Genomic DNA, 13,853 nt, shown 5'->3' with positions numbered 1-13,853 from the left:
CCTCCAGAGAAAACACACTTCAGCTGTAATCAAGAATGTGTCTCCGCCCATACAATTCACACTAATTTCACCCAGATGTCCCAGAGGACTCAATTACACCATGAGCACTTCCATTTTGGAGGTGGAGGGGGTGTGGTGGACTCCTGGTCCATCTGCTTCAGGTTAGACACACGGCTTTGCTGTAGTCTGAGTACGTTGTGGTCAGCAAGATTGTGAGAGTAAGTTTAGTGTATTTTTCAGAATATTTAAACGGTCTCTGTTACTAGTCATGTATATATAAAATATGCTAAAAGTATTACCAGAAAACAGAAGATGTGCTCATATATTTATGAGAAAACCAAAGGAACAAGTGGGTCAGAAAGTGAAGAGCACTTTTTTGAAAGATTTTATACCTTAAAATACAATCCATGGAGAGCGTCCATGTTTGGCCGGATGTAGCGTGATTTCTGTGCAGTGTTCACGTCGGCTCTTATCCATCTTATCTCTTATCTAATTTCTCAGATTTTGTCTTTATTGGGATTTTTGTAGTGCTTTTCTCCATATTTTCTTTATTAATGTTTTTGTTACAGTATTAGTACGGACAACACTGTGTGAAGCTGTCATTGTAAGCTCTTGCTGCGTATCGGAGTAGCCACTAGCAGTCGGCCACACTGGTTAATAAGACTAAATGGAGATCGAGTGTGTGACACGTGAGTAGGAGAGATTAGGGCTGGGCGATATGGACCAAAATTCATATCTCAATGTTTTTTCTAAAAATGATGATAAACGATATAAACTCAATATTTTTAACTCAATAAAGTCTTTCCAGAAAGACTATTTTGGGTTAAATCTGCTGATGCACAGTTATTAACAAACAGCTGCACAATATATGCCACTTTTGTCTTTTTCTCATCTAAGGGACAGCTCGTGTGAGTGAGTTCTGTAGTGTGGCTTATTTAAGGGTAGTCTAGGTTGGGAAGCAGTCAGAAATCCATCTAACTGTGTTTTTTAATGCTGTTCTGAGAAGTAGCAAAAGAAGCCACTCCTAAAACGAGTATTTTGATACAAAATAACCTATAAAAAAATGTATGTATTGAAATAGAAAACTTGATTTATATTGAATCTCAATATATATTGCCCAGCCCTAGGAGAGATTGGGCTTAATGGGGATGTGTTTGGGAGGCATTTAAATGGTTTATAGGAATACATGCCACTAGAGAAGTGTATGTCGCCGACACAGCTAAATGTAACGGCTTGGCTCTACTACAAGGGCCACAGTGTCCCCCTGATGACCAGGTTTGTTCTACTTCTGGCTGCTCTGCAAGGACCTTTAAAGAAAGTTACTCTACTAAACCTTTCTATGAATCCACTGCAGGTACTCTTTAAATAAACTGCAGAACACATTTTACAAAAGGTTCATGATGGGACACAAATGTTTAACAGCTTCTTCTTCTCAACACATCCCTATAAGCTGATTCTCCTTCCTGTTTACAAGCTTGCTTCCCTTTACTGTCCATTATACAACTGATCTGTTGGAAAATTCCTATTTTGCACTTTCCAGTCACTGCCACTCAGATGCTCGAGCTCAGATGAAAGGATTTGTCTCATGTACCTCTGTCTCTCCACCATTGGCTGAGACCTGTATAATTTGACCCCGTCTCCCCATTAGTGTTTTAGAAGATGGGAGGATGAAGGGGGAAGTGTGTTCTGGTAGCAGATGGTAGATAGAGGAAGGGGCCAGGCCGCCCATCAGCACCTCCACCTGGTAGCTGCGTGTCTACTTTAACCCTTACCCTCATTAGGTCACGACCCTGAGGGGGTTAAGTATCGCATATGGTCACCATAATTACCTGTCTACTCTTTAAAGAGTTTTTTGGAATCTTGGTCCCCTGTTGGCTCCTCATCAGATTTGAATGAGTGCACTGTGATTGTAAATACAGCAGAGATGTTTGTTCTTTGAGAACTTTTGGTCAGATGAGTGTAACTGTGTAAAGAGTGCTGCAGCACCCTCTGTAGATGACTATGACTGAAATATGCAGTCCTGCAGATTTGGTGATGTGTTTTAAAAACGTATTCAGGTGTTGTTGAAGTTTATGTCCTTCTGTTTGCTCAATCTGTCAAAAATCTTTTGTTTCCATTCTGTAGTATTCTGGTTTCCAGCAGACAGCAGAGAAGTGCTTTGTGTGTGGTCACCTCATCATGGAAATGGTACGATCCACCAAAAATATAAATGTGCAGTTGGTTCATGTGATTTTATAAGAAGTGTTTTACCTGCTCTTTCTTGATCTAAAGCATTATCCTTGACTTCTGACCCTAATGTTATTATGACCATGTGTGATTCTGTGTGTCTGTTATGTGTGGGTGTTTAGATCCTCCAGGCTCTTGGCAAGTCGTATCATCCTGGCTGTTTCCGCTGTGTGGTGTGTAAAGAGGGTCTTGATGGAGTACCTTTCACTGTGGACGTGGAGAACAACATCTACTGTGTTAAAGACTACCACACGTAAGCACACATTCTCTCTGCTTTTCACATATAAAGCACAGTTAGCACTGTTATTTCCTCCACCAAGGAGGTATTTTTTTTTTCCTGTTTTTATTTATTTATTTGTACATAACGGATTTTAACCAAAGATGATCTTACACCATGTTTACGAGGGGGTTCAGATCAATATATTGATTCAGGATTGGTTCAAATAATCCCTGTCTCTCTTTATTGGCGAAATTTCCAAAATGTGTATCTTGGTTTGTAATAGAATGATCTTGATGAAATTTGACTCATTTATTACTTCCTCAACTACCCCACAAAAGTTACATGCAGATCAGGTCCGGATTGCTTATTTCGTGGTGATTTATTTATTTTTAAAAAGAGTGTCCGAAGCCCATACATTTGGACTTACTGTATCATTATTATTGGGGATATAAATGTCTTCCAAGCGTTTAAAGTGTAAATAATAATCATAGTACCATGATCAGGATCACTGATCTAGATAACTGCCAATAACTTGCAAAGAGGAGATTTGGCTCTTGGTGGAGTTTTGCGCTTTTTCAATGGTTGTCCTTGTTATGTTTGGTCAGCTAATGTATTTTGTTTTGGTCTTGTTTTTTTTTTTCAGGGTTTTTGCTCCCAAGTGTGCCTCGTGTAACCAGCCCATTCTTCCAGCCCAGGTAAAACATTGAAAATAGGCTTTGTTAGCACACTTCCAGGTGGACAAACACTGTCCACCTCATTGACTTCTGTGTAGTTTTTTACTTAATTAGTTGCCCAGTCATGGTGAGTCAGTTTGGGCGTAAGGTGTCTATATATGATTATCCTCCAACTGGTTCTTTTTGTCCCTTACCTATGTTGCTTTTCCAAAAAGAAAAAGCATCTCCCAGTAGCATGGTTGACAGATGTATCCAGTACAATGCAGACAACTTACAGTAAGCAAAAGAAAAACATCACAGAAATGCATTATAGCAATTCTAAAGTCATAACAAGCTCACACTGTGGAGCTTCTATCATCTAATGGAAAACAACCACTAGAACTTTCCCAGTGGTAAAAGAAAAAAGCATCAATAGATCTGGTTTCTATCAGACCATGTATTAGTCCATCTATCCAAGGTGCATGTGTGCGCGCGTGCGTGTGTATGTGTCTTCAACTTCATCATAGCATTGATACCTGTTACATGTTACCAAGGGCAGTTTGTGATAATTAGGGATGCAGTCCTGGCTCAGACATGGATAGTTTCTTTTTAAATCCATCCATTCGTCTTCTATACTCTTTTCTTCTCTTAAAGGTGCTGGAATTCCTAGTATAGGCCTCATAGATCAATAAATCCAAGATAATTTCTAGGAAAAAAGAGGTTAAAGGTGGAATTTGCAGCTCATACTGGACTTTAAACACTCTCTTATTGACTTTGTTGGAAAGGTTTTATGCATTGCGTTGTGGGATGTGGAGTCCTGTCGTCATATGTGTAGAAGTGCTTTCCAATTTTACTTCAAAAAATTTTAGTCTCTAGCAGCTTTAATTCCAAAATACTAGTCACAACATATTTCAACAGTTCATGAATCAACTTCTCTCTGAGCAAGTTTTGTGGTTCAATTACAAAAACATCTATTACATTGAAACTAAATCCAAATAATCAAGTACTCACTAGTAAAGTTATTTTATAACCATGTGAGAAAATATAACTGCTGAGAAATAACAGTCCAAGCACACGTTCCTGGCTCCAGGATTCCCTGTGGGCACAGAGATCAAACCTGAGAGCAGCGGCTTGTCTCATCATCATTTTAATGAGACAGCAGAATAATGCTTTGGCCTGACTATGTGCTCGTTCCCCCACAGGGCTCTGAGGAAACCATTCGAGTTGTTTCGATGGATAAGGACTACCATGTTGAGTGTTACCACTGTGAGGTAAGAAGTCCCATTAGTGAAAATACAACCTATATATAATCTTTTTTTTTTTTTTTTTTTTTTTTTCGAACAAACAAAAAAAAAAAAATTAATAAATAAATCATAATACATTTCATTCATTTGACAAGGGATATGAAGAAGCCTAAATATTCCAATCAAGCCATTAAGAAAAACAAACAAAATGCACAAATGCCATCAAAATCTGAGAGATTTACATTTTCTTTCTTCATTTCTCATTAAACTCACCCCTATAACTGCAATACCTTTATAAAATATGTTTTAATGTCAGTTTTAATGATTTTCCTCATTGGGATTTGCTTTCTGTACTAATATACAACACAAATTCCCATATCATGAACATAATGTTTGTAAACAAATGTATAAAAAGACAACCGTGCGTACACAAGACTGCCAATAACATACAGGTTGTAGGTAAAATGTATTCTTGATAGAATTGGGCTTGAGCTATGAAGGTAAATATGTGGAAAATAGGAGATCTTGTAGAATGTGATGTGAGAACTTAAGGGAATAATGTGAATGTGTATGTAAAAATGTGTACTTGTGTAAAAACTCCACACACATCTAAAATGAATTCCCAAATTTGTTTTGCAACAGACATCTCTCAAAATGTGTTGCAAAACTCAAGCAAAGAAAAGTAGTTTGTGCATCTGTAGCACCAGATTGGAGAAGTTGTAACCACAGAGTTGTGGTTGTAAAGGACAATATGCACGAGTAATAAAAAAACATGTGAGTAAATTTGTTGGATTGCATGTTTGTAGCTGTTGTAGCTACACTATTTGTGTAATTATCAGCCTACACATTTCTGTGACTTCACAATCAGATCATGCACGTGTGAATATTATCACATTTTTTCCCCATCATTTGTGACATGAAATTAATTTCACGTGTGTGGATTTTTTATACGGGTAATAATAATAATGATAATACATTTTATTTGTATAGCGCTTTTACAGTGCTCAATGACGCTTTACAGGGATAAACAATAAATAAAAATACACAGGCATAAACTTAAGTAAAAACACAATGTAATAAACAATAGGTAGACTACAAGATAAAATGGCTATATACATACATACTATATACATTTCTATATACAGTCTATATAACATTTCTATATACATTTTCACATTTTTTTCCTTCAAGTTCTCATCACATTCTACAAACTCTCCTATTTTGCAACATAAAGCAACTTAAAAGTCTTTAAATCTCATTAAGAAATGTAAGATTTTTTTATATATATATAATTCATGCAAAAGCACACCAGTGTGTTTTTACACACACTACACAGACTTGATCCACTGTTTGGTACCAGTTTGTGAGAAATTAATGGAACACAGAGAAATCAATCACTACCAGTTGAAGGTTACAGCAGTGTGATTCATTGACAAAGCTCTTTCCAACATGTTACTCTCAACTCAGCAGGGAGTTCTCTGCTCAAACCTGCCCCGTGGAATCCCGTCATCTCCTGACTCACATTTAATGTGTGACTGAAATAGTAAGAGAAGAAAACTTGTGCTGGTGCTGCAGTGTCATTTTGTTTTTTTTTTATTTCAGTGGTGAAACAGATTATGTTTACTATCCTCGTGCACAGCGAGATTTGTTGGCGGCTCCAAATGTGTGATCTGTCATTTACGGAAATGTAGCAGATGATTATGTAGGCAGACGCTAATCATTCAGCCAGTTACGTGGACAGAGGTAGGGTGAAGTCTATTATCAAATCCTTCTATGAATCACACATTTATTACATGAGAGCAAAGATTCTCAGTAAAGCTCTTTAACTCAGAAAACACTATACGGGGGTGGACACTCACTATTATAGGTGGTAGCACTGGTGCTAGCAATGTATTATACATTTATTTAATATTGATCTGAAATTTAGTTAGTCAAATTGGTTTTGAATTTTAAACTAATTCATATCACAATGCCCAGTTGATTATCTAAAGACAACAAAATGTACACATTTTCTGAAATTGTAAATAAAGAGAGGCATTACCTACTGAAATATACAATAATCAGCAAATGGTTACAGAACATAAATCTGGATAAAGCCTGTGATATGTGATTACAGAATCTCTCCTGGTCACACTGCCCTAAGCAGGCCAGATACCATCGTACACTGATAACTAGGGTTGGGTATCGGTTAGATTTTATTCGATACCGGTGCCTACTCTGTATTTTTTAAACAGTTCCGATGCCTAAACGGTGCTTAAACCGGTACTTTAAAAACATTAAACAGTACCCTTTTATTTTCAGGGCCAATTGAACACAATATTAAATAATATATATACAAGTAACATAATGGAAATAATAAATAAACAAAAACTATATAATATCAAATAAAACAATATTGTATTAAACTATATAATACTGGAGATTAATATTGTTGTGATTTTTTTCATCAATAATCATTAATAGTCTGTAAAAAATAAATAAATAAATAAATGTAAATATTCTTTCTTGTTCGGTCTGGTTACTCCCGTTTACGTTGAAACCGGTGCCATATTGGTAGCGCGTTTCGGTACCCAACCCTACTGATAACATTTGACCAACGTACACCACACTCTTTTCTAGAAATGTCCGTGCCTCCATCAATCAGATGATAGAATGTGCGTCCTTCACTGTAGTAGCTGGGGGAGAGTTACAGTATGAGGAGAAAAAGGTATTTAGCTGTTCCTGTTCTCACTCAAAGATGTTTCCCTGCCACTAAGTTATATTCATGTTTTTCTTTTTTGGTTGTGACTAATGATTGTTTTATCTTTAGTTTGAACAGTTGAAATGATGATGATATTATATAATTCATAATATATGGTATGATATATTACAGTATTAATACATTAGAATTATATGATATGGTATAATATTATAATACTATATAAAGGAGCAGTAGTGGCAAAACGGTTAAGGAAGGGTTACTGGGTTGAATCCAACCTGGGCCATCACTGGGAAGTTGAGCATGTGCCCCAACGCTAACTGTCTGTGTTGTACTTCACCTTGGATAAAAGTGTCTGTTAAATGAGATTGTAATAATATAAAATAGTTTGTCTAACATGATATATTGATATCATAATATTATCTACTACCTTAGTAAAATACCACTGCTTTTAATGCTTTTTTTCATTATCAACTTAATATTATATCACAGTAATGTAATCAAAAATGCTATAGAATATAATACCCTTTAATACTTTGTCACATATGTAGAGCTACATACAGGAAATGTGTTCTCTGAAAATGCACAAAATCTAAATAGCGCAATATAAACACCTGGAAACACCTGAATTATTAAAAAAAAACACTAAAATATCACTAAAAAGTTTTGACGCTTTCATGAGGAGGTTTTTCAGACGTTTCGATATTGAAACATGTCGTAAAAGCGCTATGGAATCACATTTGCCTCAAATAAGCGTCACAGAACGTGGTGTACCTGGTCGCATGACTGCTTCTCTGATGTGGTACGTGTAGACAGAAGAGGAGACCAAGACATTCCTAAGCATTATACTTGAAATCTATTCATGCCACAATAGACGTCAAACAACAAAGGAATATTAGGTGTTATAAGGAGGTTTGGAGCGTCCATCTTTCTTCAGCGAAGTCCCGTGGGATGAGATTTCACATGAGTTACGAGGCTCCAGCCCAAAACAATGTTCAGTGGAAACAAGTTCAAAGCGCTATTATACTCTGTCGACATTTAGAAATATTGCTTGTATTTAGCGAAAATCTGTAATGGAAACCCAGCTGGAGTTGATGATTTGCATGGAAAGAAGCTGGAAGCTGCTCTGCATTGTTAGTTTCTATAGTAAGATGGCTGTCAAAATTTAATCCTCGTTTAATGGAATGAAGTGTGCCATTTTAGAAAATTGTTGACCACAGTGAGAACAGTTGTTACCTGTCTTAATTTTTGAGTCTGCATTAACGTTGTTAAGCGCGTACTCCATTTCTATAATAGTCTTTAGACGTTCATCCATGAGGGAATCCTTCATTTTTAAATGGTCATTATTGATGAGGATGTCTCTGTTAGCTTTAGTGCTCTGCATGCACTATGATTTCTCCTGTTGCTGAAGCCTGACTGTAATCTGCTGTTTGTCATGTAACAAACCAGTCTGTTCTGCTGCTCACTGCTTCTTCCAAGCGTGGAAATCCTAATGAAACTCTTCCAGTGAACGTTTGAGGCTAGTTATTTCCTCCTTCTGGTTTTGAAGGATGTAATCAGTTTCCACTTTTCTATTCAGCATCCATCCTTATTCTATTGTCCTCACCTGAATCTTGATCCAGGGAAGTGTAATCAGAATCAGCTTTATTGGCCAGGTACAGTTTAGAACAATACAAGGAATTTGACTTCGTAGTTGCAGCGAAAGATACACATCAACACACCAGACACCATTTGCGGCTAAGAATGGAGATTTCGTTCTTCTGGCTAAGATAGAAACAGATTAAATTGTGTTGCATATAGGACACACGTAACTAGTAAACTAGTAAATAGTAAAAACAGTTAAATTGTATCTAATGGCCCATCCTGTGCCACTTTATCCACCCTAGTTGTCTCAGCTATATTCACCCATTCTCACCCATTAACACTAAATAATCTCTTTATCAGGACAACAACTGTCAAAAGGCAAGGCAGGTTTTATCTCGGGACTTTGTGATTAAATAATGACATATATTTATGCAGCGCTTTTTTCAAGGAGACTCAAAGCACATTGCAGAGGTTACAGAAACTATTATTCATTCACACCAATCACTCACATCAGTCATACCAGTGGTGGTACAGAAGCGTGGCTGCCATTTTGCGTCTGTGGCCCCTCTGACCACCACCAACATTCATGCACAATTCATACCCATTCCTACAAGGCAGTGTGAGCAAAGTGCCTTCGAACCCCCAACCCTTTGGTTATTGGACGACCACTCTGTGCATGTCGGTGGAACATGGGGGTTTTATTGGTGGATTTTATTCTCTCATTGTGCCTTTTGCATGTTCTCCATGCGCATACATGGATTTTCTCCTGATTATCTTACATTCTTACCAACAAAACATGCACTAATACATCAGTCAGGGCTGCAATCACAGCTGTTGTAGTGAAGTTCATCCATCAATGGTCAATTAAAGCCACTCCATGCATAATGGTATGTTCACATCAAATGCATTTTGGGTATCAAAATCGCGCCTCACGTGCATAGTTGGACGCTTGTGCTCATTGAATACAGACGCTTGTCACCAGCGTCGAAGATGCTCAGGACACGCCGGTCAAGGGGAGGGGCTTCTCTGTTGCCGGTGGTGTTCATACATGTTCAACAACCCCAACTCCACATTTGTTGTGCAAGCCATGTTGAGCAAGTCCCTTAACCCTAACAATAACTGCTTGTGTTGTACTGCACTTTGGATGACCCGTGTCTGTTAAATGAAATAGTATTCTTGTAAAATAAAAAAGGCATATTTAATGTAGCGTTATGATGAAAGAGCTCAATTATTGATGATGAGGATGGTTTCAGTGCTAGCTGTGAAAAATAAATGTTGATATATATGTTTTTGTGTCGTCTACCAGGACTGTAATCTCCAGCTCAACGATGAAGAGGGTCACCGCTGTTATCCACTGGAGGGTCACCTGCTCTGCCACGGCTGCCACATCCACCGGCTCCAGCCGCAGGCCCCCGCCCACCCACCACCCAGCTATCCATTACATGTTACTGAACTGTAGACTGGAGGGGGTAGACCCCCTCCTGGGCGATCCAGGGCACCAACATAGAGGGAAAAACTTTTAAAGGCCTGCACTCTGTCTGGCAGCTGGAGGAAAGCCCCAGTGTGGCTCTGAGCTCTGACCTGGTGTCGCCTTGAACACACACACACACACACACACACACACGCACACACACACACGCAGGGCAGCTCCCACCACAGGCCCATACGTCACATGGCTTTGGAATAAAGGTCCCCCTCTTCCACCATTTATGGTCATTGGCTCACTCCATGTAATTCCCATGGGTACAAACCCCAGAAAACCACCACACAGGCTCACTGGGCGGCCCTCAGTGGCGTCACATTCATCAAAGGGAGGATGATTGAACACAAATACTCTAAATCTATCTCCACTTTTTTCCTTTTTTCCATATTGTTCATTCCTGTGCTGCGACCAAGGCAGTTTACTGCACTGGGTCTGGGTCTATACTGGTGGTGTTACGTGTGATTACACTGCTGATGGCTTGAGGACCAGGCTGCTACATTCCAGTGCTGGATGGATGAGAGGCGAGTACACTGTGCCTTTAGAGCAGACTCATTCTGCACTGCTCTGTTTTACTGAAATGAAGTCCCCCTAAAAGGCTATGCAACGGTCACCTGGCATGACAACACACAACTGTGGAACCGACTTATCCATCATCACCATGTACCACAACGATGTACCCGACGCACCGTAGCACCACAAGGCCAGGGGACTGTTCCACATTCCACTATAGACGTCTGAGACGACACCTTGAAAGATTCACAAGCTGTGTCTTAATTGATGATTATATCATGATGGAAAAAGTACATTTTAGATGCACATAGATTGTCTTTTATAAATGAATATATATTTTGCAGATGTTTTCCACAAAAAGAACATAGATGTAGACTTATTTTTCTGTGTTTGGTTTTGCTATACTTGTGATGGAGGAGAAACTGTTGTGCAGTCTGCAGCTTCTGAAACTTCAGGGTCTGTGGAATCATTTCCACACCAGAACCAGTGGGTCAGAGATCCATCTGTTGTGTTGAAGCAGAACAAGCTGCTTTTGTGTTTGCCCTTGTTTTATCCCACTTTGTGTACCCACAGGTTCTGCTTTTAGTTGCAATTTTTGCTCCAAATGTTTTCATAATCACATATAAGTGATGAAGCCCCTCCATCATAGCTAAATATATGTATTTTTAATGTTTTATTTTGTCAATACCAACTTTACTTCTCATTAATTATATAATTTTAACAATACCAGTGATTGTTTCAACGATTTGTAGTTTTCCGTATCAGAGCTCTTACTGTGTGTAGGATCACTGCTGAGGTAGAGAATGCTATTTCAATGATTTAATATAAATGTTTTAATTTATAGGTTTTATGATCATGATAATGACCACAATGGGTAGAACCAGTCTGAACCCAGGGAATGGCTGTTGGTCAGCTAACAGGAGCTAACTTTGTAGCTTCTTTAGCCAAAACTATTGCATCTTCCATCAATGAGTGTGCAAACTATGTTAGCTTTAATGAAGGAATTTTGACTTCAATTCACTTGCTGAAAAGTGAAAACAGTCACATTCTTCTGCTTATGTTTATTGGAGGCCAAACGATAACATTGGTTATGTTAGGTAGTGGTAGTGTTAGTAAAAGTCTTGTCACGTGTGGCTCTAAAGGTCATGTTAAACTTTAACTTTCGAGTGCAAAGTTTTAGAAAACAGAAAATTAGGACCAGAACTTTGTGTTCTTTAGAAAGTTAAACCAGCTTTCACAAAAACATTTTGAAAATGACTTTTTGTCCCTAAAACAAGAGAATCTTCCAGTTTCTTTTTAATGGTTACTATCATTGAAGGGTTTTAATAAGTTTAAAATGTAAATAAATGATCAAAAGCTTAATCTAAGATGTGAGTGTATGAGATTATAACTTTACCAACAACAACAAAAACGCATTATAACTTTATTCTGAACTTTTTTTTTAGTTTTTACTCTTGTAGCTGTATATGTTGATGCTAACTAGCATTAGCAACAGGAAGAGCTGCTCCTTTGTTCTTGTCAGGTACAAAAAAAACAACTATTAAAATGAAGTCAGAACATATGTGTTTTTAATATAATGTACTGGTATGTGTAGGAGCAATTTAATTGTTACCCAGAAACTAGTTTGACAGACGAGGCCTAAAAATATTGCTACAGAGACCAGCAGTGGATGTAACCCAGGCTGGAGGTTAAAAAGCATTTTATTAGTGTTTGCCTACAATAATTAGCTAGAATTGATTAGCGAGGATAAAACAGCAGGCAAAAATGACAAATGTTTGTCTAACAAGAACATTGTTTTTAAAAAAAGGAATAAAATTGACTTATCACTATAGAAGTCTTCTGTCCCTGAGCAGTACACAGTCAGTCTCTGGTTATGGATGAGAAACAGAAAAATCATTTGACTGTTGCTAACTCTTCTTGCTTTACATCAGGTGCTCAAAGTGGGATAAAACATGCTGCTAATACATTGTGTACAGTCTGCTGGGGACGTTAAGCTCCTGGTATGTTTCCCTTTGTGTGTATGTTCCTGTCACACAAGCACACAGTGTTTTACTATCAGTAACATCCGCTTGTCCACATGCCTTAAAACAGAACAGGTATGTTTTTGTGTCTCGCTCTGGTCTGCCCTAAAGTCTGCTGTTGTATTTTTATTTTATTTTTATTTCTATTGCAAGATAGTGGGGATGTTTCCTGAAAACATGGAGCTGCTGGTCCCACCCGTGTCTTTTTAAATAGCCCCCCCTCTTTGACTGTGTGTCCAGGCGGGTGTTTGTATATGCAAGAGAAAAACACTAAAAACCAGGTGCTGTGGATGTTTATCCACCACCTTTCTCATGTCATTGTGATAAGGTTAATTGGACACAAGGTCATGTTTGCTGTTCCTGCACAGAGCAGGGAGTTTCCTTAGCTTCTGTGCATGAAAGGCAGATGAAGAGTGTGCGTGCCTGTGTGTGCTGGTGGCAGGTACATCGTACACACATCTTGCTGAGGGCAGCACAGCATCAGTTAAATTAAGAGCCTGGATTCACAAAGCAGAATTAAATAATCTAACTGCTGAGTTTAAAAATCTAGATCAGAGTTACATTTCATCAGCTTTTGTTGTTCACATGTGATAACTGCAATAAAATATGTTGTCTAAGGAGCTCAAAGGCATTATTTCTAAAGGCAAACAGATCAAAATTCAATGAAATTATATCCTGCAAAACTTTTGAATAACTCAAAATAGATTAAAATTTTTTATCATTTTACTTCATTTCAACCAAACCAGATTAGTTCATGTCTATTTAAAAAAATTACAGTACCCAATGAAAAAAATGGAACTCATTACCCTTGCTAAGTTGCATGTGAACTGATTGAGAGCTAAACTGTACGTGAAAATGTGGCGTTTTCCACATGTCGGTCAACTGAAGCAGGATTTCCTGCTTTGTGAAACAGGCTCAGTATGATTGAGCTGATGCTGTGTGACCAGATGTTTGTGTAATTCTTGGTGTTTTTGAGACCTCCCACCTTTGCATCCTGTTGATCATATCATTAACGGTAGCAAACACTCACCAATTATTACCTCCAAACTTTGGCTCAGCCCTAAACCTGATTGTAGTAGCATATCATGTGCACGTGTGAGTAAATACTACTGAATGTGTTAAAGACAGAGACTGAAGGCAGAGTTCCCCACAGGCAGGACGTGAAGCTAACGTAACCTGGTTTAATGAGATTTATTTGAATGTAATAATTAGTG

At 38.1% G+C, this 13,853-nt stretch overlaps 1 protein-coding gene across 1 annotated transcript in view; it reads left to right on the top strand.

The window, feature by feature from the left end:
- Window positions 1-13,409, top strand: part of wtip (WT1 interacting protein) — a 49,928-nt gene extending 36,519 nt beyond the window's left edge. Inside the window, exons 4-8 of the mRNA XM_028441869.1 lie at window positions 2,125-2,187; window positions 2,349-2,479; window positions 3,090-3,141; window positions 4,302-4,370; window positions 9,932-13,409. Coding sequence (XP_028297670.1) covers window positions 2,125-2,187; window positions 2,349-2,479; window positions 3,090-3,141; window positions 4,302-4,370; window positions 9,932-10,084 — 468 coding nt within the window. The 3' untranslated portion in view covers window positions 10,085-13,409. The remainder of the gene's footprint in view (window positions 1-2,124; window positions 2,188-2,348; window positions 2,480-3,089; window positions 3,142-4,301; window positions 4,371-9,931) is intronic.
- The last annotated feature ends 444 nt before the right edge of the window (window positions 13,410-13,853 follow it).

This window comes from Gouania willdenowi, chromosome 3 (assembly GCF_900634775.1).
Source record: "Gouania willdenowi chromosome 3, fGouWil2.1, whole genome shotgun sequence".
Classification (NCBI taxonomy): Eukaryota; Metazoa; Chordata; class Actinopteri; order Blenniiformes; family Gobiesocidae; genus Gouania; species Gouania willdenowi.
The sequence above is the reverse complement of the archived record's forward strand: the minus strand, read 5'-3'. Positions and strand labels throughout refer to the sequence as shown.